The 27863-nt window shown below is 36.7% G+C and overlaps 1 protein-coding gene across 4 annotated transcripts in view; it reads left to right on the forward strand.

Moving 5' to 3' along the window:
- SPECC1L (sperm antigen with calponin homology and coiled-coil domains 1 like) overlaps window positions 1–27863 on the forward strand; it is a 70065-nt gene that overhangs the window by 24212 nt on the left and 17990 nt on the right. For all 4 annotated transcript variants that reach the window (XM_068701315.1, XM_068701314.1, XM_068701313.1 and 1 more), the window contains 8 exons: window positions 5183–5256; window positions 5760–5935; window positions 7712–7875; window positions 9561–9652; window positions 14898–14988; window positions 16874–16957; window positions 18697–18853; window positions 21634–21736. In XM_068701315.1, the coding sequence (XP_068557416.1) occupies window positions 5183–5256; window positions 5760–5935; window positions 7712–7875; window positions 9561–9652; window positions 14898–14988; window positions 16874–16957; window positions 18697–18853; window positions 21634–21736 (941 nt within the window). The remainder of the gene's footprint in view (window positions 1–5182; window positions 5257–5759; window positions 5936–7711; window positions 7876–9560; window positions 9653–14897; window positions 14989–16873; window positions 16958–18696; window positions 18854–21633; window positions 21737–27863) is intronic.

The following is a 27863-nucleotide window of genomic DNA, read 5'->3' on the forward strand; positions in this document are numbered from 1 at the left end:
GACAGATGTCTTGTAGGAATGTTTCTGCAGTCTCACAAAATAGCTGTCAGATATTTCCCTTAAAAGGGTAAAAAATCTGGTGGAAGAACTTCTATTTTTGCTGAATTTTTCAGCAAAAAATGTAATAATCTGTTACTCATCTCTCTAGAAATAGTTCAGAAAAAATCAGCTGGACTGATAGCCTGGTGTGGTTGGGTTAGGGGAGAGATCGGTGTAGTTATAGGCAAGAAGGAGAGTGGCATCTAGTGGCCGTAGGAAAGGATGGCACCTGAAAAATAGTATTAATCTAAACTTAAACAAAAAACAAAAATGAGGAAAAAAAATAGAAAAAAAAATCCACAACTTTCTTGGACAGCTTGAAAACACCATTTATTATGGGTTCTTAGGTAAGGCTTAGGCTGGAATTTCTTGGTGGTAGTCTCTTAAGCAGTGAACTTGTAAAATATGACTAAATCTTGCATTTGCCTAGGGGCAAATACGGGAGAATTTGAGAGAGTTTGCCAAATGGCAAAATCACTGGGTGAATGAAAGTGGTGGTAAGACAACTGATAAGTGACACGTATTAAATGATAGAAAATTACCACTGAAAGAATTCCCAGAAGACAGACTTTACAATGGGGGTAAGATGCTTCATAGGTGAGCTGGCGTTCAGTTTAGTGGCTAATTAACGCTAAATGGTAACGCAGCAACATGGAATGAATGCCCCAACGCTGGGACTTAGGGCATGCTTCATCGCTGGCTTTCCAAATGCTAGGAAGAAGTCCAAGGGACGTGTAAGGAAATGTTTCACAGTGATCAGAATACAGAGTTACCACATTTCAGCTCTTACTATATGTGTGCCTGCAAAAACTGTCATCTCTCCTGTAAGGACAGCAGAATTTTGGCTGTGCTGATTGAAAGCACACTGCATGCTCCTGCTGTCAGTCCACATGCGGCAGGACCTGTGGTCAGTGCAGCTGAACTTCTTACTGGTGGGATGAGGAGTTGTAAGCAAAACTGTTTCTGTGTTCTGTATCTAAAAATGAAACATTAACTTGAAAAAAATAATTAAATTTATTAGATTTCTTTAAAATGTTAAATTTCTTAAAAAAGACACATTAACATTAAATACAAAAATATTATGTTTTGTATTACGGTAAGTGCACTCTGATGAAGCAGCCTGTGGTGGAGATGGGTCTGGGAGTACTTGGTGGTGGTGAGGGGCTGGGAGAGGGCAGGAGAGGGAGGACAGCAACAGGAGAGGGCTGAGCACTGCACTAGGTGGCGTGGTTGCTCAAGTTTTCATGTGTGGTTTGGAGAAGTTTCAGTAGTCAGGTAGCAGAGCTGTCAGTTCATCAGCTTTGATGACTAAGGGGGTGGAAAGGAAGCCTTTTATTCTTCCAAGAAGTTAACAAATTAATTTGTGGGGAAAATTTTGTATCCTGGTTTGCAGAAAATTGATGTTTCTGGGTTAACTTATAACTTGTCAGATGGTTCTTCTGAAGCCTGAAAGCACTGCTGGCATGTTCTCTTAGCACCGTGTTAAACATAGTGGTTCTCTTTATCCATAAGGATGTAAGTCAGAACATCTTTAGGACGAAGGTAGGTGAGTGAGAAGTTTGGTATGTCCAATGGTCAGTGAATAAGCAGTTCTGTTGGAGGGCTGGCAGAATTAGTTTGTAATGCTTTATATCTCATTTGAAAAGGACAGTTATGAAACTAAATTCTTAGAAATAGCGTTTTGTCCTTGCCTACCATAACATTAGAAAAGTCAATTGAATGTTGGTTTTTAATTGTTTTTTTGGCTAATGTTGGACACGTGAGATGTTCATTTGTCCTGCTGTATAGACCTCCTGGCTGACAGGGGTCAGCTCAAAAGCCCAGCAGATAAGCAAATTGCCTGAGCCTTGGTGTGTTTGTGACCAGTGCCTCTTGCTCTGTAAGGAAGCTGCAGTTCCTAGTAACTGCTAGCCTGATAAAGCTCTGTACAGATGTCCTAATGCTGGGATAGCCTTTTCTGTGCTAGTACAAAGCAAAACAAAGTAGCTAGTACAGAAACTCTGAAAACCCTCTGTGGATCCATCTCTGTGAGGATGAATTGATTTAGCATTACCTGTCGAGAACCATAATGTCATTTTGTGAAACTGATGCATATTGTAAACATTTAAAAAAAAATGCATAGGAAACATCTTCATATTGTAACTTTTCTTCTTTCTATAATTCTTTACAAAGATTATTGGAATTAAACAATGGGATGTTCATGCTAATCCTCACTTTGTAGGGAGGGATTCCAGCTGCTAACTGTAACTAGTAAGAGGTACAGTATGCAGCGATACTTTATGGCATCCTTATAAAATTAGGATGGCATCCTATTCCTTCCTCGTGCCTCCAGCCCTAGTTTGCAGTTTTTAACACTTGTAGTCTGCATTTCTTGGAAGTTATTTTGCTACCTTTTTAAAAAGCAAGGACTTGTCAAACTGTGATTTAAAATGCAGACAGAATTGAATCCTGAAATAAAACATAAGCAGCTTGCTGATTTGTGTATTTGATATCTTTAGTTATCCTACTCATTTATCACAACGGCTCCCTTGTTCTTTACTTACCTCCAGACAATAGTTATTTTTCCTTTTTATCTCAGTCCTCTTTCTTGTCTCCTTAAAAGGAGGATGCTGGATAATGGTGGAAGGGAAGCATCTGTCCCACCGTACTGAAAACTGCAGTGCATACAGGTGTTAGGGGGTTGTGCATATTAGAGAAGGACTAGGGAGGCTGTGAAGATGCACAAAGGACGGATACCATAAAGCAGTTGTGCAGAGGCTGCTGCCTCTCTGCCTGCTCTGACTGATAGAGTTCTCGGGCTGTGACTGGTGGCACAGTGCTAAGAACAGAGTTCAGACTGGACGGGGTGAAATCACCTATATCAGTCTTAATTTCTCACTAGGTTTCAAATTCTTGCAGTTGCTAATCGGTAGTTCTGTCCACTCCTATTTTTTTAATCTCTGATAGATTTGGGGTGGGGGGTTGACTGTTTCCAACAACTGCTGTCAAATGCTCTGTATTGTTTATAGTAACTGCAGAATATTCTGGCCATTGTGTTTTACTTCAAAGCATAAATATACTAAAACCTAATGGTGCGTTTCATATCTCACAAAAGCTCAAAACAATGGTATTATATAAGCTTTAACTCTGAATGCAGTTATAGTTTCTGGTTTGTAGTTATTTTTAGGCGAGCTACAGCTTGTTAGTAGCACAGATTTTATTTTTAAAAACATTGAACTACCTGTAAAAAAGAAAATGTTCATGCTCTAGATTTCATTTCAAAGTGCTGCTGGAAGCTCTTTAGGTTGTGTTGACTTGCTATCACTGTTGAAAGTTACCTAATTTGCAGTGTATGTTTGTGATTTTTTTTTTTTTAACATTTGTTTAAAGGAAAAAATGCTGTGGAGGGGGAGCAACTTTTGTAAGTTTGACCTAAAGCTGGCATCTAAATGCTGACTTTAGCTCAGCCAAGTTGTATATAAAGAGAGAAGCTAAAAACTGGAAAGCTCTGCTTGAATATCATGATAGCATGAGGTTTGGCTGGCCCGCTCTTGGGCTTGTCTTCAGAACTCGAAGATCAGTTGGATGCGTCTTAAAATGGGCAGCCTTGTAAGAAGGAGATATGTAAAGATATATGTCTAATTTTAGTGTTTCAGCTTTTGCAAGCCTGAGATGTTATCGTGTTATCAGGCCAGCTGAGCTCTGTATCATTCTTGTAAAGAAATCAGCTGTGGTGTTTAAAGCCTCTGAAGTTGGGACCATTGAGGCAAAGTTCAATTAGTTCTTCTAATGAAGAAACCAGAAGGAATTCCATCACTGGAAAGTTAAAATGTTCTTATGAACCTTGTTGAGGTTCTTGATTGTACACATCAGCATAAATCAGTTTGTTGCATTTGATTTGAACAATTGGAAATGCTTACTGTCTTCCTGTTAGTCTGCAGCAGCTTCATCTTTACTGTTAGGAAAAGCTCTTTGACAGAAGACAAGGAGTACTGAAGTTATGGCTTACTTGGGAAGATATTGGTATTGATGGGTGTTGGCAGAACAGTGACTTTGAATAAACCCTGGATTCGGTGCTTTTCCTGAGGCCTGAGAGCCAAGTACAAATACTGGAAAGTGGTTCATCTTGGAAAATCAGACACACACCCAACCTGTGTCAATTGGTCTGTATGCATTGGGCATGCTTCAATCTTTCTGTGAAAAGATCATTGTTAATACACAGTGAAAACATTTGTTCTAAGCAGATCTCAAACCTGAACTGAAACCCCCAGTTAATCAGTTGGTCCATTGTTTTTACTTTTTGAAAATAATTGAACGATGCTATGGAAATGAAACGCCTTAGAATCCAAGGATCAGTGAAGTGACATGCTAATTAGAAATTTATGCTGTGTTCTTCTTCATCAGTTGCTTAGCTATAAGAATGGAGTAATCAATCACACTGTCCTTTTGTATTGACTCTAGTAACAAATGAATAATAATTGCAGTTGCCAGTCTGTCAGACGCTGCATTAGGGGTTGGTGCAGATCAAGCTGCATTCGCTTCTGTATCACTGCTGACAAATTTAAGGGCCCATCTCTTTCATAACATGATCTCATTGATTGTTTGTCCCTTTGCTGTAAATATAGCTTGTTTCAACTTCATATAATAGCTTGACAGACAGGAATGTAAGGATTTTATCCCCGTTGAAGGCATAGCAGTGGGTGTTATGTCAGCTGCTTTGTGGCAGAGGAGTAAATTGTGAATCAAAAGGCTTAATGTATCTGCAGCTTGTGGCTGAAGAGGAAAAGCCTCTAGATATCCATAGTTTTAGGATCCTTCCATATTAACCTACCTACCTTGTATGTACTGGTTTTGTTTGCTGTTTGTTATTGTTTTGTCATTTTAATGTTGTGACATGTAGTGAAGAGACTGGGATTTGTATAAAAAACGATGTGGTTTATGCTGTTCCCCTACCAGTCATAGAGCAGTATGTACTTACTGATGACTTCTGTCAAAATGATTCTGATCATATTTTTTCTCCAGATGGCTCTGGTTAAAAAAAAAAAAAAAAGTATTCTGTAAGTTTTTTGTTTTTTTTTTTAAATTACAGATTGTTTCAGTTACTATTTCTTAAGTAAATAGATCCCTAGATAAGATCTTACGTGGAATTGTACTTTCTTTTCAGATACCGTTAAAAAACTTCAGGACCAAAAGCATGATATGGAAAGAGAGATAAAGAATCTTCACAGGAGACTCCGGGTAGGTTAATACCTAAAAACTCAATAAGTAAAAAATTGGAATGTCGTAAGACCTGCATGTGAAATTGTGAAAGAGTGGTATGGCTGGATGTAATACCATACAATTACTTCTGAGGAGAAAGGCATCATAGGGGAATATATTTACTAACCTACAGAGACTAAAGACTAATTCTGAAAAAATTTGTCTTAGAAATACGGTATTGGGATTGGGAGAAAATGTTTGTAGTGAAGAAAACAAATATGCATTAAACTATGCATGAGAAGACAAAGGAACATTATCTCTGTTTTCTAGAAAAGAAATTCATGACCTTTTGAAGTTGTTTCCAGCAAAACTTGATCAATGAAAGTTTTAAGTTATGTTATGCATAATGCCAGAGACGAGTGCCTTTATCAGACCTCTAAGTTGTTTCCAGTAACAGCAGAGGGAAAATATGAGTAATATGGATAACTTCAACTTCACACTTCTTGCTGCAGCTTTCAATGTAAAGTTTGATTTACTTCTAGGAGGAGTCTGCGGAATGGCGTCAGTTCCAAGCCGATCTACAGACTGCAGTGGTTATAGCAAATGATATCAAGTCTGAGGCCCAGGAAGAGATAGGGGACCTAAAGCGTCGATTACATGAAGCTCAGGAAAAAAATGAGAAGCTCACTAAAGAGCTGGAGGAAATAAAGTCACGCAAGTATGCACAAAACAACAGGGATATTGTCTGTTTTGTAGGGACGTTACAGTTTTGGAAATCCAGTATCTTAACTGTTACTGAGGCTCTGGACGTTTGTAGATTCTGTCACTGTAAAGATGTGTATTTCAACAGGCTGCCTTATGCAGGTTTTCAGGGAGTCAAAATAAGTAAGCTTAGAAGAAAAGTATTTGTTTCTTTATTTTGTATACTATTTATTTAAGAATACTTAGTTTGGCACTTTTGTAAAATCAGGTTGTGATGGAGAATTTTTCCCCGTAACATTTAGACTTGATTTAATTTTATTCAGCATGAAAAACAAGCAGAGTTAGCTTTTCTGTACCATCATTAATACTTCCCTTTAGTAGCCAGGGCTTTTGGTGTGATTGAAAATGCGACTGTAGCTTTACCTGAGAAGAAACCTTCCTCTGCATGCTTCTTGTACTGTTTTCTTTCCACTGGTAATTGTTTCTGGAAATAATTAGAGGTGTTTCGTATAAAAATTAACTTTTAAAATAAAACATTTCAAATTATGATGCTTGAATTAGGTCATACAATTAGTTAAAAACTGAATCCTATGTCTTTCAGGAGTGTTAGTCGTCAGTAACTCCACAGAATAGCAACATCTTGGGCAGCACCATTTTAATCCTGACTTCATTGTCTCTAAAGATTGAATAGCTTACAAGTACAATAATGATGTTTGCAATGTGTATGTGTTTTTTTGTTTGAGCTATTTATAGGATACATTATACTTACCTCCAATCCTACTTCCTATGTAGGCTAGGAGAAAAGTGTGGGAAAAACATGATAGGGAGAGCAAACTGGTTACACTGAAAGTGGAAAATTATCTGAATGGATGAGTGGTGGTTGTAAGCCTTCTTATCTGAAGTAGGATCACGAAAGTGAGAAGGGTGAACGTTAAGACATTCTGGCAAGAACTGTAATTATTCAATTGCTCCTCGAAAATGAACCTTTAAGGTTACAGTTGCACTTCTGAAGGCTTGCTGACTCTAGTCAGTATATTCCTTATTTGTCTACATACACACAGCATTTGACGTTTGACTCACTGTAGGCAAAGAACAAGGAGGCAATTGAAATAGGAATGGAAAATGATATAATTACTGTATTGGAGGGAAGATGGTGAGAAAGTATATTACAGCATCTGAAGCAAAAATCAGACAATGTTTAATTAGTTCAGGCTATAGAAAATAGGTTGCTTCAAACGTATTTTTTGTCCTGGGAGTGACAATGAATACCATAACCATGATAAGTATTCTGTTCTAAAATTCTAAAATAAGTTTTTGCTTCAAAACAGATTTGGATGCTGCCTTGACATTAATGCTAGAAATATATTATTATTCTCATCTCCTTACTCTTTATTTAAATTGTTTTCTCTTTGTGCAGGTAGGAAAAAAAAATATCTCCCCTCTGAGCTGATTATTTTCATGTGGTAAAATTTTTAAACCTCAGTTTTTCCTTGTATGCATCTATATGTATGTATTTGAGAGAGGAACAGAAATTTAGCCTTAAATAGAGTATTGATTTGATAGATTTTTTTGCCTGGTGCTTAAGCTGTCTGGCTGACAAATAGTAAGAACTCTTACATTTGTAATTTAGGGTGATCATCTATTCCTCAATTACAGTGGAAAGAAAACTAGGTTAATGACTGATTTTTTTGACCATAGATTTTAATTTGACTTCAGATTTGTGTTGATTTTGTAACACTTTGCGTGTTAAGATGTTTTTAAATGCCTTAAACAGGCTGCATATTGATTTCAGGCAGGAAGAGGAACGTGGCCGAGTATACAATTACATGAATGCCGTAGAGAGAGATTTGGCAGCTCTGAGACAGGGAATGGGCCTGAGTCGCAGATCATCCACCTCCTCAGAGCCAACTCCTACTGTAAAAACACTCATCAAGTCATTCGACAGTGCCTCCCAAGGTAATTATTTTCAACCAATGTAGTGTCTGTACTACGTTATGTTTTTTGGGTATTTTGACTTGGGCATTTCTAATGGCTTAGCCAATTCAAAGGTAAGTTGTTTTATTATACCATCATGATTTATAAGTGATGGCTGAAACAAATCAACCTAAACTTGATTGCACAACAGCTTGTTCACTGTGGTTAAGGGCAAGCATCCTTCTTTGTTTTCTGTTTTTTCTTCACTGCTGCAGTGCCAGTGTTTCACATGCTAGATGCTTTGATTGTGCTCCCATATATTAGAAATACATAAACACACAGTACATAATTGTAGCTGGAATCACAGCTGACTGCAACCTTCCTATTAAGTTGTATACATAGTGTGCCAAAGTAAGCATTCTGAAAGCAATGGAATGGCTAGAGCCAAGTTTATTTCTTTTAATAACTTACGTTTGCATAGACAAAGTGCTAATGAAAGTTAAAAATAAGGTCCAACCAACATCACTATTAGAAGATAGGGGGAATAATTTCTGAAATGAAAGGGATCTCACTGTTGAGACAGTGGAATTCACTGTAATTTTCTGATGGTGAAAAAAAAGATACTATTGTCCTTTTCTATAGATGAGTAGAATAAGAAAACCAAGTAATTCTTCTGAAATGGGAAACAGGTTTTAGGTTTGATTGCATGTGAGATATTGTATGGATTAAAACATTTTCTTCACCAAGTCTTTTGGCCTTGAATTTCACTTATGATAATGTTGCTGTGAGCTTCTGAAGTAAAAAGACCTTGCTGGAAGTAGACTATATTACCAGAGAGATTTACAGTACCTGTATTGCGCGTAGCAAATCGATTTTTACACACTTAAAGCCTGAAAATGTAGTATGCTATAGAAGTATCTCTGTATTATTTGGTGATTCTGTAAATTGTTCTATTTCCTTGCATATTTTCTTATTTCATAGGTATTGAGTTTTTGATTTTCCTAGAGTTAACTTAGAAGGTTTTCCAGTCTGTTTTGGAATAAGGTTCTATCTTACCGGCGTTTGGTAAAACAGTAAATTCCCTCTGCCTTCTTTTTCACCTTTTATTTTAGGCTGGTATCTGTTGTCTTCAGTATTCATACTTAATCATGCTGTTGAGGAATCAGATGACCATCTCAGCCAGCTCAGTGTTTATCTGTTTTCATACTTTTCTAATCATAGTATTTGTTTAATTCAAAATTTGGATACTCTTACATAACAGTAGGCCTATATTAGCTATGGACTATGTAGTAGTGATGGCATTGGATTGAAAATGAGAAAGGAGAAGCAGGTGATGGTGGGTATCTTTCCTGTCTTACTGTCCCAGGAGCCTGCTACCATCTCTTTAACTATCTGGAGATCAGAGAACTAGCAATGCTATCATTTACATCTGCCAGGGTAATAGTATCCTGCACCTTAGCCGTGTCCACCCTGCAGTAAACTTAAATGTTTTTAGCATGGATAATATATTCAAGACAGAAAATAAATGTAATTACAGAGGATTGAACGTGTAGGCAAACTTCTGAATGATTTTGCAGGCAGTTACTAATTGAAATTTTAAAAGATATGATCTGGTAAAACCAGTAATATAAAATGTAAGGAGAGTGTTTGCTATATGCAGCAAGTCTCCTTGTTCATTGCAATGTGGTGCAATGCTCACAACGGTTTCCTTTCTGTGTGTCTGCTAGTTCCAAGCCCTGCTGCTGCCGCAATTCCTCGCACTCCCCTGAGTCCAAGTCCCATGAAAACGCCCCCAGCTGCTGCTGTCTCCCCTATGCAGGTAGGTGTTCTATGTCTGCGTTTAATCATTTGTGAAGAAGAGCATGTGAAACTACAGCCACTACTATTGTTTGGCTTTGTGGGGACATGATGATAAAATGCTTCTTCAAGTAAGTAGCTACTAAAATGTTCAGTCTAACAAAAGGGTGCCTCTCCAAGGAAACCTTAGAGAAAATGACACTTAAACAGCTGTATTAGAAACGTAAAAGCTCCCTGGTTTTGATGCAGATAGAGCCGATGTCTATTCCTTCCTGATCACTGCACCTAGGGTCCACATAGAAATATCTCCTTAAACTCTTATTTTCTTGTTAGAGGTTATTATAACCTAGGTATGTTTTGTTACATGTCCAGTTTGTATAACATTGGTTTAAGCACTGCAACTGAAGGAAAAGTTACAAAACACACATCTACTACATTAGTTCCTTTGGAGTCCTTCACGGAGAACCATATTGTAAATACAAGATTTGGCATAATTTGGGAATTCTTGTTAAATATTCTCAACCCTTGCTATTCCTGCAGTACTGAGAAGGCTGTGAGGAAAACTTTATCTACATTCCTTAGGTTTAGACTTGCTGTTTGTCAGTTGTTAGTCCTGTGCCTGGAATGGAAACAGCAGTAATCCCCTTCAGGCAATGGTCTCAGATCTGTGCAGAATCTGTCAGCAGTCATCAGTATAAATGTATCCCATGTTGCATGGGCCTTTGATATCAGACCTGACCAGAGAAGAATGAAATCATTGTAAATTGATTATCTTTGTTAATTTTGTGCAGACTGAGAGTTTTGTCCAGATGCTGATTGTACTGTGTATTTTGTGCTGTCCCCTTTGAAGCTTTGTCCATTTATTCATCTGCTACAGGAGTCTAGGTACACTTAAGATTGCATCATCAGTAGTGCTCAGCTTTATAGATCGTTGCTGTTTTTATGATCTCACTAGCTGCATGAAGAGAGATTTCAGCAAAAGCAAACAAGCTTAAGGACAAAGATGGGACCAGATTCTCAAAAAAAAAAAAAAAAAAAAAGTTGTACTCCTTTAACGTCAGTAATTCTCCCCTTGCCTTCATGATAATGCTGAAATGACTTTTTGAGAGCTTCTGCTATTTTCTGCAGTTCAGTAACTCCTGACAACAATTTTCTAAATTATTTAAATGTGACATTCTCTGTCATGCTTTGTTTCTGTTGATCTGTCTATATATTTCTGTTTATTTCTGTGCTTTTGTAGGAAGAAGTACACTTAATGTCATGTTCTAAAAGGCTGGACTTTGGCAGTACTTCTGCTTTGGCAGACAAAGGGCTTCTTGACCAAGCCCAAGGCTTATTTAATTTTATTTAACTGAAAATTAACCATGAATTAAAATGATGTCTTAAAATACTGTAAACTTGATCAGAAGCACTGATCTTGTTTTGTTGTACTGTTTGCCAAAATTACTTGAATCTTGAATTCTGGTATAGAACCAAGTCATTAATAGCTGGACACTCATTAGTGGCAAGCATTGACTGAAAGACAAAGGGGAAGGCATGTAAATGAAAATAGCTTCTATTGTCTTCTTTGATAATAGGTGGTTTTCTTGGAAGACTTTTTATAATTATGCTGAAAGCAACTGGGATTTATGATCTCTGTTACATAAACTTCATTTAAAGAATGTTTTCTGATAAAGAGAGAACGGGGTTCAGTTTCAAAAACAATTTTCATCTTTTCCTTTGCTTCATTTTCATATTACTACTTTGTTTTCTACTGTTGTCTTCTATACTATTTTTTACTTTTTTTCTCTCTTGTAATTGAAAAGTAGTATTTTTATAAGTAGTTACAATATGAGCTGATGTAGAGGCTCTCTCATCTTACGGAACACATCTGTGGTTTAAGATCTTGAGTAAAGGTGGAAGAGATGATCTTGGTAGGAGTGTTGCCATGTTTATTATCGTTAATCTCAGGTGCTTTTCAATGCAGTCACACAGGAAATATGAAGTGGGCACCTACTGAGAAACTCAGTTCGTTTTGATATCACGATAAGACTGATTAGCTGTCAAAAAGATTCTCCAAGCACAGCTGCATTGATATGTGGTCTCTGAATAACATGTATCATTTCATTTTTGTATTGGACTGTGACATGAATTTCCTCAATCTACAGAGGTTTTGCTTGATGTATTCATCTTCACAGTAATGCGTGCATGGATAAGGGGAGATGTTCTTAAATATATTTTTGCAACTGAAAACAAGCAAAACCCCTTTCTGGCTTTATGTCCAAACCCATAGTGGAGCATAGTGGTTATTTACCATAGCTTAGCAATATTGCAAAACAGTTGGGAAACGTTGTATAAGGAGATTGCTTTTCAGAATATAAAATAACCCTTCAGAGTTTGTCCAAATGCTTAGCGAGAAAGTTTGTGTCTGGTAGTCTGCTAAGAGCGGAGATGCAAAAAGGCATCAAAGCAGATGCCTAGAAAGGACTGTAAGGACAAGGAGGTGTAACTGCCAACTTTGCTGAGTACTTTTTTTCAGTTTTGTAGTTGGAAGATTCTTGGAACCAGACATGGTTCTGGATTCCCTGCTCATCAGTGAATGTCCAGCTTTGCTTTGAACATACAAACATTCAGGCTCCAAGCAATTCAGTCAGACTTCCACATTGTAACTACATAATATGCAGAGAGCTGTGTTTGTTTTGAAACTGCCACGTGTAGGTACATTGGCATAAATATCTTACTGAAGTAGGTAAGTACACAGTGAGGTGCAAAGTACCCGTCAGAAATAGGTATCTGGATAGTGGTTGAAGGTCATGTTTCTTTCAATAGCCAACAGCAGATGCAACAATTAAGAGTCAGAAGTAAAATATTTGGAGTTAAAGGGATTAATCCATCCTGTCATAGTTAAAGTGTCAGATGTTTGTTCTTCTCTTTTTTTCTGACCTGTGTCCCTGTTTCTCTTCTGGGGCTGTTACTCATCTTAAAAAAGGAAAAGGAAAAATCTAATGACTAATAGCTAGCTAGCTGGAGCTAAGAATGGCTGTGGGAAAATAACTGTTGATAATCTTAACGTCTTTAATTGTAATTACATTATACAGAGACTACAACGTAAAATCATTTAATTTAACTCCAAACAATTTTCTTTATTGCATCCCGTCTAAAGTACTCCTTAAAGGTTCTAACATTTCTTTTGCCTAGGCCTCAGTGTAGGATGAATGGGAACACAGATGGCAGAGCATCATTAGTAATTTCTTTCCCATTGGTAATTTCCATGAGTAGTCTCAAAAGCATATGATTCCTTTAAACTTTTGATCCTCTTTTATGTAGTGTTGAGGAATCTGGACACTGGTGTAAGGGACAAATGGTGTTTAGCAACTGAACAAGTTCGAGTGTATTTCTAGTTGAAGGAAAAAAGCTATATATCAAGAGACTGGTAGCATCCATACTTGCTTCATTACACATCAGATGTGTTTTGTAAATGAAATGAATGGCAAATCTGCAATTTCGGCAGGTCACTCAAGCAGAAATATCCTTAACACTTGTAAAATGTTTCAGGAAAAATTACTGTCCAAGAGACACTTGCGCACTACTACTGTAAAGATACCGCCAAGTGGAACTTGATATGTGAACTGGTTGGATCATTTTTCTCTAATTTCCTGAGTCACTACATTATTATTGGTAGCTGTAACAGTAAGATATTTAATAAGGAACTAGTAACAACGAAGTTAAGCCCAGACTGCAGTGTCAACAGGAGCAAAAAGCAGAAAAACAAACAGCTTGTGTTATAACAAGGAGACAATACTGATACATAGCAAGTTATCAGTTGAGTACCACAGTCGTTTTCTGACGATATCCGTAAAGGATGTTTGTTTTTAAGTGATACCCGGAAGCTGAGAAAGTGATAAAGATATACGGTGATCCAGCAGTGTGCCTGCTCTGTGTACCTTCCTTTCCTGGCAGAGGCTCTATACTGCTCTGCCTTTGTAACAGTAATCCCAGAGCCAGCCGAAATAACAAGTTTTTTTTTCTTTTAACCTCATTGATTACTGTATATGTTTCATTTACTAATCTATTGGAAACAAAGACTCTCATTTTGATATAATCCTTCTTTAATAAAAATGAATAAAAATCCTAAGAGGGTGAAATGAAATATAAAGGTAATGAAACTTTGGAATAGCAACCCTTATGGGAAGCTGTTGTGGGGAGCACTGTGCAAGGCTCATGGTTACTGTCACTTTTATTTACACGTTTAAGGGAATAATCTGTAGAATACCTCAGGATTTTGATACATAAAGCGATAAAATTCTTCACGCTGTGTTTTGTAGTTGGTTCTTAGATGGTGATAGCTGTTTTCTCCATTTGATTACTAGCACAAAAGCGTAATCCTAGTTTGGCCCAAAATGACAAATAAGTAGTCCTGTAATCTTGCCTGTGCTACAGGATGCGGCAAAGTATATAGTGCGAATTTCTGTTTATCACAGTTTTGGATATGTCTGTCTTGCCTACATGATTTGGCATGAGAAACATCTGAGCTTTGTTATTTTATGAAGATAAGGCTCATTTAACCTTCTCATCTAATCTTGGGCCAGATGGAGAGCTGAAAGTTTTCAGGATAAACACATTACTGGACTTATTATGATTAAATATAGGAATCTAATGTAAAAGGGTGAATAAGGATGTAATGTAACTTGCAGTAGGCTCTTTGAAATCATTATTTTTTCAAAAGAAAGCAAAACCAAAAAGCACAAAAAACATCTGTTGACAGTCTTAAGTCTTCAGCACTTGGATATAAGTTTCAGGAAGTGTAGGGGTAATTATTGAATTGTGCAGTTTTTATTTGTGTGGCTTTTTGTTTGTGTGATGGAAAAACGCTATTTTCAGTGTTATCCAGTGGTTATTAAATTATGTGCAAGATGCATCTGTGATCATACACTTGCACTTCAAGCTGCCAGAAGCTATGAATTGCTAAACATTTTAAGTAAAATTTGAAAAGACAGTGTTAACATGATGACTTTTGCAGCTTTCCTAGCAATAGATAAAGCCGAGGGAATGATACTTCTCATTCAGAATGAGAGGGAATGCCTTCATTAAACAGTCCCCAGGGTGAACCATGTCGTGAAAAAAATTGAACGAATTTCTAGCAATGGTGTGGACAAATGAAAAATGATATTTTATTTTTTTTCCCGTATGGAAAGGATATTTAGAAATTGTATTTTGTAGAGATTTTGTTTTGTTCTGCTTGGTTTATATGTAGCAAATTGTTTGACACAAGGATTTTTCTGTTTCAGAGACATTCCATAAGTGGACCGATCTCCACTTCAAAACCCCTTGCTACACTGACAGACAAAAGACCGAGCTACGCTGAAATCCCTGTGCAAGGTATTTATTCAAGTTCATTTGAACTTTTCAGCAATGCTAGTATTTTTTCTGTTGTATGTCATATCCAGATCATTATCGTATTAGATGCTTTTTAAGCAAAATATTTTGACTTCTAAATGCAAAGTAAGTGTTTTTATTACTTTTTTCATCACACATGGTGACATATCAAAAAGATGCTTTTTTGAGTTTTCAACAAAAACACAATTATATCCTAGTAAATGGGCATTAATCTGCTTTAATGTGTGTATATAAACTGAGATCACTTGCAAAATCAAGATCTTAGGGATATATCATGCTACTGCTTCCCAGATTTAAAAAATGCACACCTCTGGGGCTACATTATGTCTTGTGGTTTGTGTGTGTGTTTCAAACTTAAACCGGGAGGATAACTGTAATTGTATTGCACGTGAATAACAAAATATAAACTTATTAAGTATTGAATCTTCAGGAGCCAGGTGAAAAATGGAATGGAATTGAGTGTTGATTTATCTGTTTTCCAATATTTCCCTGTTGTGTGAACTTTGTTTTGTCTCTCAAAATGTTCACAATGTGCTCTTCCTGTGAGAGTGAATGGCTATCATATGTTGGGTGTAGCTCTCTGATTTATGCCTGTTTTAGTTTTTTTTTTTTGTAGATGTTTCTTAAGATAATACCCATATGACTCCAGACTGAATATTTCCTCTCAGTTTGGTATTTCTGAAGTCTGATGTTTTATAAAGGGTGCTTTTTTTCTTTTGGTAGCATTTCATAATAGTCCGTACATGCCAGATTTCCTTCTTGCTTTTGTTGAATGTATATTGAGTTTTTTTTCAATGCAGCTGGAGTTTTAATTTTAGAAACATTGATATTTTTAGGAATACTGAAATGCCTTTCCAAGAAGATAGTTTAGGATTCTTTAATTGTTACAGAGTTCATGGGTAGACATAAGCTTAAACACAAAATCAGTGACATGCTTTCTGTAGTTTCTGTGTTTTCATTACGATTAGTTAAATGCAGGAGCAGGAAAGTATTCTGGTAGAGAATGTCTGACAGAATTCCTGTTTACAAGTATGTGTGTGTGCGCACATATATATATATATATATATATATATATATATATATATATATATATATATAAAAGCAATGTATGTTCCTTATGTCATGTTTTTAACTAGTGAAGTGGGTTTACCATTTTATTTTGAATACTCGTTCACCTTTTTCATATTTTTGTATTAAAATTGCTGCCTTGTAATTATTTCTACAGCAGCATAAGTATGTAAACTTTATGCATGAAAGTTTAAAGGTTTTATTTGAAGGAATATTAATTTTAAATGGAAACTAACAAAAACTAGGTTTGGTTAAATGCTACATAAAATTAGTTTTGCTGAATTTTGATTTCACTCATCGTCAGAAAGCTGAACCAATCTTTTCCTAGGAAAAGTGAAGGTACCTTTTTGACGCCAATTCATGGGAAAGTCAGGAAAGCATGTTTGTATTTAAAAAATAAATAAATTACCAAACAGACCAAAAAAGGGAGGGAGGATGACACAGAACCCATCTGGTTTACCACTCCAAACTGTGAATGGCATATCAGACATTTTTTCCAGTGTGCTAAATGGAGATTCCTTGCTTGGACTTTTGGTTTTACAACTCGTTTTTAATAGAACAGGGCAACTGTGAGAGAGGCCTTACTGAAAAAGGAATAAAAAGGTCATGATGTGTTCATAGTGGACTTCGTTGGTAATGAGCAAATTTTAGGCCTTCTTTTGTACAGATAAAATCTATTGCTCTCACTAAAGCAGCCAAACTCAGGCATTAGTAGGCAGTATTTGTGATGCATACCTAAATGTCTTGCTTGAACTGGAATCTTTGCTAATGGTGTCCTGTCTTCATTTTCTTTGTCTAGAACATTTGTTGAGAACGTCGTCTACCAGCAGACCAGCATCTTTGCCAAGAGTACCCACTATGGAAAGTGCCAAATCTATTTCAGGTAATATCACGTTTTCGAGATTACTAATAAAATTGGGAACTCTCATTTCAATGCTGTACTTAGATCTATTTCTCTTTTTTGAGAGAGACCTTTTGTTTTCAGACCATTGAGGTCTTTTCAAAAGATTGGATATTTAGAATAGCTTACTTTTCAGTGTTTGAGTTTTCTGTTGAAGTATATGAGGAAGAAGAGTTAAGTCCAATGGTTTAATAAATAAATAAATGCAGTTTCATTGCATCAAGTGGAACAGATTTTTTTTAATTGCATTTCTAGTGTCCTTGTTGCATGTAGAGATTTGTACCAAGATAGTATACTGTATGGTTGTGTGTCAATCATGCACATAACAGCTGACTAATATGTTCCAAGAAACTCTACCTGGTTGTTAACCTACATTCATGCAGTAAAAGTTATATTTTAAAGAGCGAGTGAGACAGAGAAACATTCTGTCCTTCTCCAGCTGAGCTATTCCTTTTTTGTTTGTGAGAAGAATTATTTTCAGTGGCTGGAGAAGGTCTCTCCTTTAAATTTGGAGGATTGTTCTTTTTAGGTAACAAATGCATATTTGTATGTTACCTAAGGCATGTAAATATTTTCCCATGTTACCTAGCAAAACTTCAACCCATTCTGTAGGACAAAAGAATGTTTGCAGTAAATCATTTTACAGTAGTCTATTTGGTGACTGGCAGCACCTACAAATATTTCCAGTTTTTACTCGCGGTGGTTTCTGCATTTTGCTGTTGTGTTTTCTGTTTTTTTTTTTTTTTTTTTTTTTTTTTTTTTTTTTTAAGAATTGAAAAATATAAGTTTTAAAAGGCTTCTAGAGACAAATCTTTAAGATTAGTAGCACAAATAGTGGGATAATGTAAAAATGGTACTTCCTATTAAACTAGGCAGAACTGATTTGAGAGGCATATATATGTATAAATTTTAAAATCCCTATATTTGAATAAATGGTTTCAGGGGAAAAAAAGGGGATTAGCTCATTTTGATTTGTACTGAAAACATCCACCCAAAATAATTTTTCTCAATTTCTAGTGTCTGGTATTTATGAACTCATTTACTTGCCATAAGTCATTAGAAAATACGTCTCTGAAGTGTGTGCAGAGTTGCTATTGTTTGTTTGCAAATCAAATGTGTAACTGTGTAGATATAAAGGGCAAACCTCATACTGTTAACTGGGATCTCTTCTATGTAGAGAAAACATGACCATTCTACAGAATGTAATGTTGCTCTTTTTTTTTCTTGACAAAAACGTTTTGTCCGGTGGTCTCAGGTCAATCTTTAATTTGCCTGCTGATACTTAATTCAAGTCCAGAGCATCACTTGTGTGTCAATTCTTGACTAAAACTAAGTGGAAACAAAGTAGCTATTAGCTAAATTATTTTTTTCTTAGTGACATAACTTCATGGACTAGAGAAAAAGGGTATGGTTTGATGTTAAAATTTATTTTCATTCATGAAGTCTTCCAAATGGAAGTAATGAAGTATCATTATACCATTAAATGTGTTCATCAAATTTTCTTACATTAGAGCCTGTATGTCAAAACAAAATGTTGGTAGTGCACTTGAAATACTTGATACCTCTTTAGTGGCAAGTACCAAGAAATATGTCAAAGCCTAGGACCGTATATGGATTTCTTTTCATAGTTTCTGAACTAACGCTTGTTAGAGAGCAGGAATAAGTTCAAAAGGTTTTATTGTTGGCAAATGATCAATATATGGATGTTTTTTGCTGTATAGTGTCTCGAAGAAGTAGTGAAGAAATCAAACGGGATATCAGTGCACCTGATGGAGCATCTCCAGCATCTCTCATGGCAATGGGTACCACCTCACCACAGCTATCACTGTCGTCTTCCCCTACAGCATCAGTCACCCCTACAACCAGAAGTCGAATAAGGTAAAAGCCTTTTTCTGTTATACACCAAAAAGTGTTAATTTCATAGCTATCTGTCTGTGTGTATCTAGGATATAATGTTGGCATCAAGACGGCAGATTTTACTGCTACCCATGCAACAACAATCTTTGGAAACAAAGTGCTTCCTCCAGCTCAGTATACTTTTTAGAGCTTATATGGTCAATGCCACGATTTTATGCTCCACTAGAAAAGAAAGCTAAATCATGTCACTAAATAATATCATCACATCAGTTCAATATACCATGAAACCAAATCCAAGAAGTGAGCTACAGCGTGACTTGGACTTGGAGAGAACGTGATAAACTTTAAATTTAGTAATCACAGCTGAGGACAAAAAGCAGTGTGACTGGGTCTTAATTCCAGACACTATTGAATAGCCAGGACTGAATTGGCCTGTGTTATTTGTACCACACTTGAAATCATAATGTAAGAATGGTCAGGCACCCCTGTCTTATTAGTATGATAAAAAGATAAACCTTTACAGATACGAAAAGGTTTAAATTTATCAATGTTACCAGTTACAAGAACCTCAGAGTATTTACACCGTATGTTATGCAAGTGAAGTATGTACACAGTCTTGCCTGTTAGATTGGGAAACTGAGAGGCAAAGGTAAAATGACTTTTTTAAGCCTATTTGACACAGAACTTCTTGAGAGTTTTTGTACAGCAGAAACATTAAATCCTTAATGTTCTGAGACATTACAATATGTAATAATTACATTATAAAATTGTGAATATTTACAGCCGTGGAGGATATTGAAAATGCATTCCTGAAATCAGTTGCAACATGTATGTGTTGTTCTTTCCACTGTGCAGAAATTAAGCTGAGTTTGGATCTGTGGTTGCTTTATCAGCAGCAATGTATATTGTGTATGTTAGCACTTAAGTGAAGACCAAGTATATGCAGAAATAAAAAAGACTAAAAGACCCGTATATGAGTTTTGAACTCATAGTGTAAAATGGCATGGGTGGCAGTCTGCAGACTGTAGCAGATATGTGGCATTTCATGATGTAATTGTACAGTTATAATCTTGATAATAAGCTGCCTAGGCACTGCTTGAAATTCCAAGCCCTACAACAGGAGGAGCAGTGCAGACTGCAGCAGTGGGTGCGTAGCGATGAATGGGCTCTCTGGAACACTGCTCACAGTGCCGCTGCTGGACTTGAGTATTTTTTTGTGATTGAGTTTCTCTTTTTCCCCTACCTTTTTCTGAAAGTTGTGGTAAAATAAACAGTTATTGCTATAGTTCACTAAAACAAATATTTTAAGTTTACTGTTCCTGTTCTAGTTGAATCTTTATTGGCTCTGTTGATTTTGAATTAAGTTAACCTAATGCACTAACTTATAAGGCTTGTATGTCAAACTATTTTTCATTGTCTGCATACAACTTATGTTATTTTATTTCCTTTAGCTGTGCTTTCATAACTGAGAGAACTTGATATAAACCATGTGCATTTACTGGAATTTGAGAACAGGCTGTACAGCTCCTCCATGGCTAAACAGTATGGTTTAGCATAGAGAGGGAACTTGAAATTTGAGTTTTCATAGGTTGTCCCAAAGCTCTGTGCTGAAGTTCTCGTAGTGTTTCATAATCTTTGTTGTAGATTAAATATGCAGTCCCATCATTATTTGTTTTGATGACCTTCTTTGACCTCTTCCGAGCCTGGACTTCAGTAAGGCCTTTGACATGTCCCCTGTAGATCCTCAGGGACAAGAGGTTGATGTTTGGGCTTGGTGTGCGAGGTGGGTTACCAGCTGGCTGAATGGCTGGGCCCAGAAAGTGGTGGTCAGCGGCCCAGGGTGTACTTGGAGACCAGTTACTAGTGGAGTACCCTAGAGGTCAGTACTGGGTCCAGATCTGTTTGCCATCTTCATTAATGGTCTGGATGATGGAGCAGCAAGTCTGACAATGACGCAAAAACAGAAGTGGCTGATGTGCCAGAGGGTTGTGGTGCAATCCAGAAGACTTGGACAGGCTGGAGGAATGGGCTGAAATAATATATATTTATTATAATCTAAGTGCTCATTTCTGAAGCCTGGTTAAGAGAGGGTTGTAATATATGACTCAAGTGGAAGAAAGTGGTCTACCTGGATAAGATCATTCTTCCCTTCCTCAGTCTTGCCTTCAAGAAGAAATGACTTGAGATAATTTGACACTGGAGGTGAAATTAATTGATAACCAATGCTTAGTTCCCAATAACAACTTTCAAAAAAAGTGAATCATTATTGTGCCAATGTATCAAATAGCAGAATAATCCAGCAGATCTGCCCCTGCCTTTTTGAGAACTCCAGTTCTCAAGCAAATGTTCTGTTAATAACAACATGCAGCTAATATGCAAACCTGTTGTTTCAAGGTGACATTTGTAATCAGCCATGAAATGCAGAAGAGATAGCATCAGTTTATTCTCTTTCTAAATACAAAATAAAGTCACTTGAGTTAGCTTAATGGTTCAAGCTGGAACTTGACGTGTTGTGAATTGAATTTTCTAAACTCTTAAGAAAATATCATTGAGAATGGAATACCTAGAAAAAAGTTTAGTGTGTGTGTGTGGGGAATATTTGCTAATGAAAGAATTCCTCAAAAATAATTTTGAAGTCTACAGGTATTTCTGTGTATTTCGTTTTTCACTCGGTAATGCTGCACCTTGCTACTTTCACTATGACAATAATTTGTGGGGTTTTTTTTTGAACTTTGCAATATGTATTTCTGTTGTCTAAGATATAGTACGAGCTATAAATTGTGCTTCTCCCTCATTACTAGGGAAGAAAGGAAAGATCCCTTGTCTGCCCTCGCAAGAGAATATGGAGGATCCAAAAGAAATGCCTTGCTGAAGTGGTGCCAGAAAAAAACAGAAGGCTATCAGGTAACTGCAGAGTTGTTTAACATAGCATACTTGAGGCTGCAACAAATTAGAAGCTGCCAATAGCATAAGCCAGCTTGTTCCACAGTTGACTGCATAGATTGCAATGGCACTGGTATGTACTGTACTCTTCTTGGAACACATGCTACAAGTCCTAACCTAACATTAATAGCTCCTTAGTCACTTTGCTCCACGTTGTTAATGATTTTTTTTTTCTTAAGGGGGTAGCAGGCCTCTTATTGAGGCACTTCACAGCAGCCTTTTACAGATTGCACTTTGGAAACTGTAACTTTCAGCTACAGTTGGAACTTCAGCAATTTAAATGTTAATAGTCTCCCAAATGCAGGTATAGTAATGTTTCTTGGATTTTGGAGAGATTTATTGATAGGTGGTTAGTCTGGTTGTATTTGGATCTGTCAGTGTGCTCCCATTTAGCCTCTATTTAGGGACAGTTTGTTTTGCAAAGGTTGCATTGTCTTGCGTTTGTACTTGGCTTTCTAGTGCAGTTCCAGATTTTTTTCAATTGGTCCAAATGTTATCAGAACCTGAAAGAAGTAACAAGATAACTATCCAGAGTTCTCCTGATTACATTATTTTTTCAAAAGAATAGTGGCTTCAGCAAACTAAACCAGGATGTTAACAGTCTGACCGTGATGTATTTGTTTGGTTAACTTGTATTGAAAGTGGTTGGAATTCCCAACACAATCCTCAGTTTAAGAACTTTACTCTTTCCATGACTTGAGACTCACAATGCAGGAGGAAGTTCAGAGCCGCATAACAGGATGATCGCCCATCCATAGGAAAAGTCGTCTTTCAGTACAATGGAGACGCTTGTGGTATAATCCCTCCCCCCTCTTCCTCTGGCACGTCTAGTGCTAAACTGTGCTATTTCTGAGGATAAGCTTCTTTGTGGAAAGAGCCTTTCTCCTTCCCCGCATTTCAAAAAAGGCAGGATGTTATATTTCTGTATAAATCCTGTAAAACAGAATGCAAAAATATTTTCCCATAGTGTCTTGAAATTAAATAATAATTTGACAGCTTCCTTACCTGATTAGAAAAAGTAATAGGAAAAAAAAATCCAATTTTTTCATTCTATAGCTGTGTGCACGTACAAGAGTTTTCTTTGTGTAGATTGCTGTTTAAAACTACTCTTCTTGAACTTTATAGATGCTAGTAAAAGAATAGCTTTTGACACTTATTGTACTTGCTTCGACAACTGTAATATTGTTCACTGATTGTCGCTACTGGAAACCATAGCATGTAATGTCTGTAGAACTAATGTATGCCTTCTTTTGAAGGAGTAGGATAATACAAGGAGGTTACATGATGTTAGTTTTTGGAGAAGAATGTCTTCCACTTTAAGCATACTCATTTTTCATCTTTGTTGTAAAGAATTTAGCTTTTTTTCAGCATCACCTGAATTTCAGTTCTGATTGAAATCATGTAAGTGGTGTTCTAATGTTAAAAATACATCTAACATTGTATTCTTTCTGAATTGCGATTATCTAGCTTTTTGACATCTCAGAAACATTATCAATACCAGATCTATTTTTGGAAATAGAAGCTTTGCTGGGTTTTAATTTTGTGTTAAAAGTGTGGATTCAAAAGTGACAGGCAGTAAACAGGCATCAGAATAATGACCATGCCTCTTCCTCCTTTCCTCTCCCCCAGATATCGCCAGGGCACCTTTTCACACCTCCAGCTCCTCCTAGTGTCCTATACTCTGTGACAATCCCTTTTATAACCAGCATTTCCCATCGGTACCACCTCTGCCTTCCTCCTATGTCATTGGTTGCTTGTGTTTGGATTGCCGTCTGGGCAGGAGCCAGCACGTGCTTGTCAGGGCTACCTGCGTGCTGGCTACCAGCCGGCACCTGGCTCTGAGCTGCCACGTGAGCCAGAGGGCACAGAGAAGTCCTCAATGTCCCTGTCTCTGTTCTCTAGGAAGAGCTGTAGGTCCAGATTCCAGCTAGTTATAAAAACAGTGTTACAGACCAAGCTTGCACCTATTTTACATTTAACAAGTTCTAAAATGATCTGGAAGAGTTTCACCCTGATTTTGAGGGGGAGGATGGGGATGCGAAAGGTGGGAGTAAAAAGAAGTCCTGAAAGGCTTTTGTTTCTGCATGCTATTAGTGGGACAAAATTGACAACAGAATTATTTCAATGGGTTTAATACATATTAGTAGTCTTACTAGATTGATAAGCAAAACTCAGCTTTGTAAGCCAATATTTGAGTATGTCTTTGCACCCATGGAAAGATGTGTTTGTGTCTTCAGTAGTTACCAACTACAAACATTTCAGTTTTGTTTTCTCAGTCTCATCTGGAGACTCTCACGGGTGTAGTTCTGTATGCATACATGTATTTAAAATTGTATTACGCATCGTATTATGCACTGGATATTGGGAAACAGTTGAATAGGCTAACAAATAGTAATCAAATAGCCAGATATAAAAATTAAAATTAAAAAAAAAAAAGCTTAAAGTATAGAGAGTTATGGGTGTGCTGCAAGTTGCTTAAAATTTTAAAAACAAGATGTGTTGTTGTTGGCTTACCCTTATTAATGAGCAGCAGCATATGATTAACTGTTATTCTCTTTGAAGACGAGCTGTAGTTCTTGAGCTGCTTTTTATTCCATTTCTTGAAAATCCTAATGGGGGGGGGAGGGGAACCATCCCAGATCTGTACTGTTTCACAGACAGGTTTCCTGTATCCATAAGGTACTTTTGGAGAATACAGTATTTGGAGAATACTGGTTGCTGCAAGCAACCATTGTTTTTTTTGTCTGCTCAAATAAAAAGGAAGAATTACTTCTGCTCTCCTATCCCTCCAGGAAATTATTTTAAGCATTTAATCAGAAGTCTTAAGTATCTCTGTTTTAGAAGCCTGAAATTTTGTGAACGCTAAATAATTCAAAGACAATAGCATTGTGGAGCTCTTATTTCAGCCCATTATAGTGGGAGGATTTTTTTAAACTCTTCATACACGTTCACAGACTTTTATGCCAAACTTTACTTTCCAATTCTGACAAATACATAGTTCCACATAAGATTTTTTTAAAGCAATTGTAATGTATTCACAGAGGTGAGAAGCTTAAGACTTTAAAAAAGAAAAAAATAAAAACAAACTAGTTCTTAACTCTGTTTAAAAATGATAATAAATTACTAAATTGTGCAGTTTTCTTGATATATTCAAGGAAATTTGGAAGGAAATTGGTATTAATAGAAAGTCTGTAGTCATGAAACAATATTTAACTGTATTTCCAAACCTAGCATTCTTTTGAGGAGTACCTCAATAAAATAAAAAAAGGTTAAAACAGCCAATGAGAATAAGAAATTCTTCCTGATGAAAGAAACTGTATGACTTTCTCTGATATTGTTGTTTTTAATACCCATGCAGTCTGAATGCTGGTTGCAAGCAAGAATGCTCCTTGATGCTTTGCTTTGAGACTGGCAGTTTGCAGAAGGTCACTGCAGAGCTAACAGCAGGCAGGTTCCCTATCAACTTTTATCTAGAGGCTGTTCAGTCCAGGCAGCATTGCACTCACTAAGATAGTGTGAGTTTAATTCAGGACTCAACAGATCCCCAAGCCATGAAAGAGCAGAGTTGGTCTCTTAAGATAAGGTATGTGTGTGTGTGTTGTTTTTTTTAGCACATAGATAAAGGAGCAGCGAATCTCCCATTGGTTTTCAGATAAAGAGGGCACAGGATACTTGAAATGTGATCGTGTGTTAGCTTTACTCAGGGTCTGACATACTGATTCAGAGTTCAGTGCCAAGTGCTGCATTTTCCAGAGAGAAGAGAATCCTCCTGGCTCCTCTAAAATATGTGCAGTGTCATAAAACTGTCATAAATTCCAGATATCTTCAAAGCACAACACAATCCCATCCAGCTGTTACAGAGCATTTACCCTAGCTGAAACACAGCTACTTTCATTTTGGGTACATAACTAATAAAAGTCCAAAAAAGGATGTGAGCATGCATGTTTCATGTTAAGAATGGGACCAATAAACAGGATACGCACATCCTTTACCCATTCTTATCTACAGCAATATTTCAATTTATTTTCCATTTTTGTCAGCATTCTGAGAGAGGATTCACTTCCAGAAGTCTAACACAAAAGAACAATTGTCACAAGGTTGCTGCAAGAATATACAAAAAAAAAATCGCTTTCTTTAAGTTTTCCGTGCCTTCTAATGACAGATGCACTGAAAGATATCCATAAGGTAGCCTTGAAGTACCTTTCCTTTAATTATGGAAATGATGCCTTTTCTGGGAAGACCTCCTAGCTTTTGGTACCTGTACAGATCAAATCATGTCTTAAAAAAAAAAAAGCCACACTTTTTATCCACGTGGCAGCAATAAAAAAAAAAAAGCTAAGTTTTGTATTTTAAATATTTTGGTGACATGCAGAATTCGGTGACACTACTGTACTTGGTCACAGTAGGATAATTACCTGTTGAAATGATTGTGTGCACTGAGTACATCTGATTTGAGCCCTTATTAAAAAATGGTTGTTTGATCTGGAAGGTATCAAATTATTTATAGACTAGCAGTATTAAAGACTCCATTATGTTTAGTCAACATGTTAGGATTCAGGCATTTCTTGGTCACTTTTAAAATGAATCTGGCTGTGTAGGAGGGTATGAGTTTGACTTTCCAGAGGCAGTTGCTGTGGGACCAAATTAAGGTAGTTTGGGTCAATTATGTTAGAAATGGGGCTTTAACTCAGTTAACTCAGTGTTCTTGGGCTTTATTGCTGTAGCAGACTATGTAACATGAAATTGCTGATATGTATCTGGAGTTGTAAATTATTTTATTTTTTTTTGAAATGGAAACTTCATTTTTAAAATCAAGTTTCATCCCTGTCCATGGCAGGGGGGGGTTGGAACTATATAATCTTTAAGGTCCCTTCTAATTCAAACCATTCTCTGATTCAATGAAAATAAGTCCAGTATTTGCTTTGGAAAGAGCAATGTCTCTGTAAACCTGGAGAAGTATCTGATATGGGGGGGGTGGAAAATTTCTTGACAACTGAATGGTACCTGTCTTCCACCTAATTAAAATATGTTCCTTATTTCTGCCCCGTAGAGGGGAAAGAAAAAGGTGATGAGTATATCAAGAGATCGTCTATTCAGTGTGCATCAATCAAAATAATTATTTTCTTATATGCACATGCCTTGTTTTCTTTTTCTTCACCTCAGTTTCACAGAAGAAAGCAAAAGTTTAGGATTCTACCAAAGGCTAAGATTTGGCAGGTTATTTTTGGAGTTAGTGTTTTGCTTCTGTTGAGGATAGGTTGCAAATGGGCTGGTCAGAACAAGCGTGCAGGCGATCTTCAGGTAGTTGTTTGTTCAGGTGGTTTGTTGTTCAGTTACAGTACCAGCTATTCTTCCTGATGAATATCCCAAAGAGGCCAGAACAAAACAAAAATGGATTATCGTAGGATGTACTTAGGATTTCATCCACGTAAAAATACTAGAGTTCAATAAGTAATCCAGAACAGGAGTTAATTTTGTCATTCAAACATGATAATAATGCAAACCTCATATTCTGTGTATTTTATATATTTGTAGTGACTGAATGGACCTTTCAGTTAAGAAATGCTTTAATTTCTTTTCAAATTGTAAATGCAGAGTAACAAAGTTAAAGGTAGAAGTTGCTACAGGTTGCCTTTTTAAAAATCTTCTCTTTTATACACGTCTTTGTAAACACTGGTATTATATTCTACTTAAACTATTCTGTTGACTTTAAAGAAGCTCAGAAAGTGGACAAGATGCTGTGCACATGAAAGCCTGTGCTGAAATAATGATTCCAGGGTGTGCATGCATTCCCTGGTGCTGTCTGGTTGATTCATCAAAGCAGTCAGGCTGCCAAAACACTTCTCTCCTTGGTTTAAGCTGTGATGCTTTAGCCAAAAATTATTGAATTAAGGAAGTATATACTTCCTTTTTCTGTTTGGTTTGGATTCTGATACAAGAGAAATGTCAGCTTGTTAGACTTAATTATGACAAAATTTAGAGCAAATTATGGAGCTGTCTTTATCTCTGTAAATGCTTCAAATGTTAATGTCTGAAGCTATTATTGTTTTGTTTTTTGAGGACGACTGCTCCTTTTATGGTCTTCTTT

The sequence above is a fragment of the Anas acuta genome, chromosome 17 (assembly GCF_963932015.1).
Source record: "Anas acuta chromosome 17, bAnaAcu1.1, whole genome shotgun sequence".
Taxonomy (NCBI): domain Eukaryota; kingdom Metazoa; phylum Chordata; class Aves; order Anseriformes; family Anatidae; genus Anas; species Anas acuta.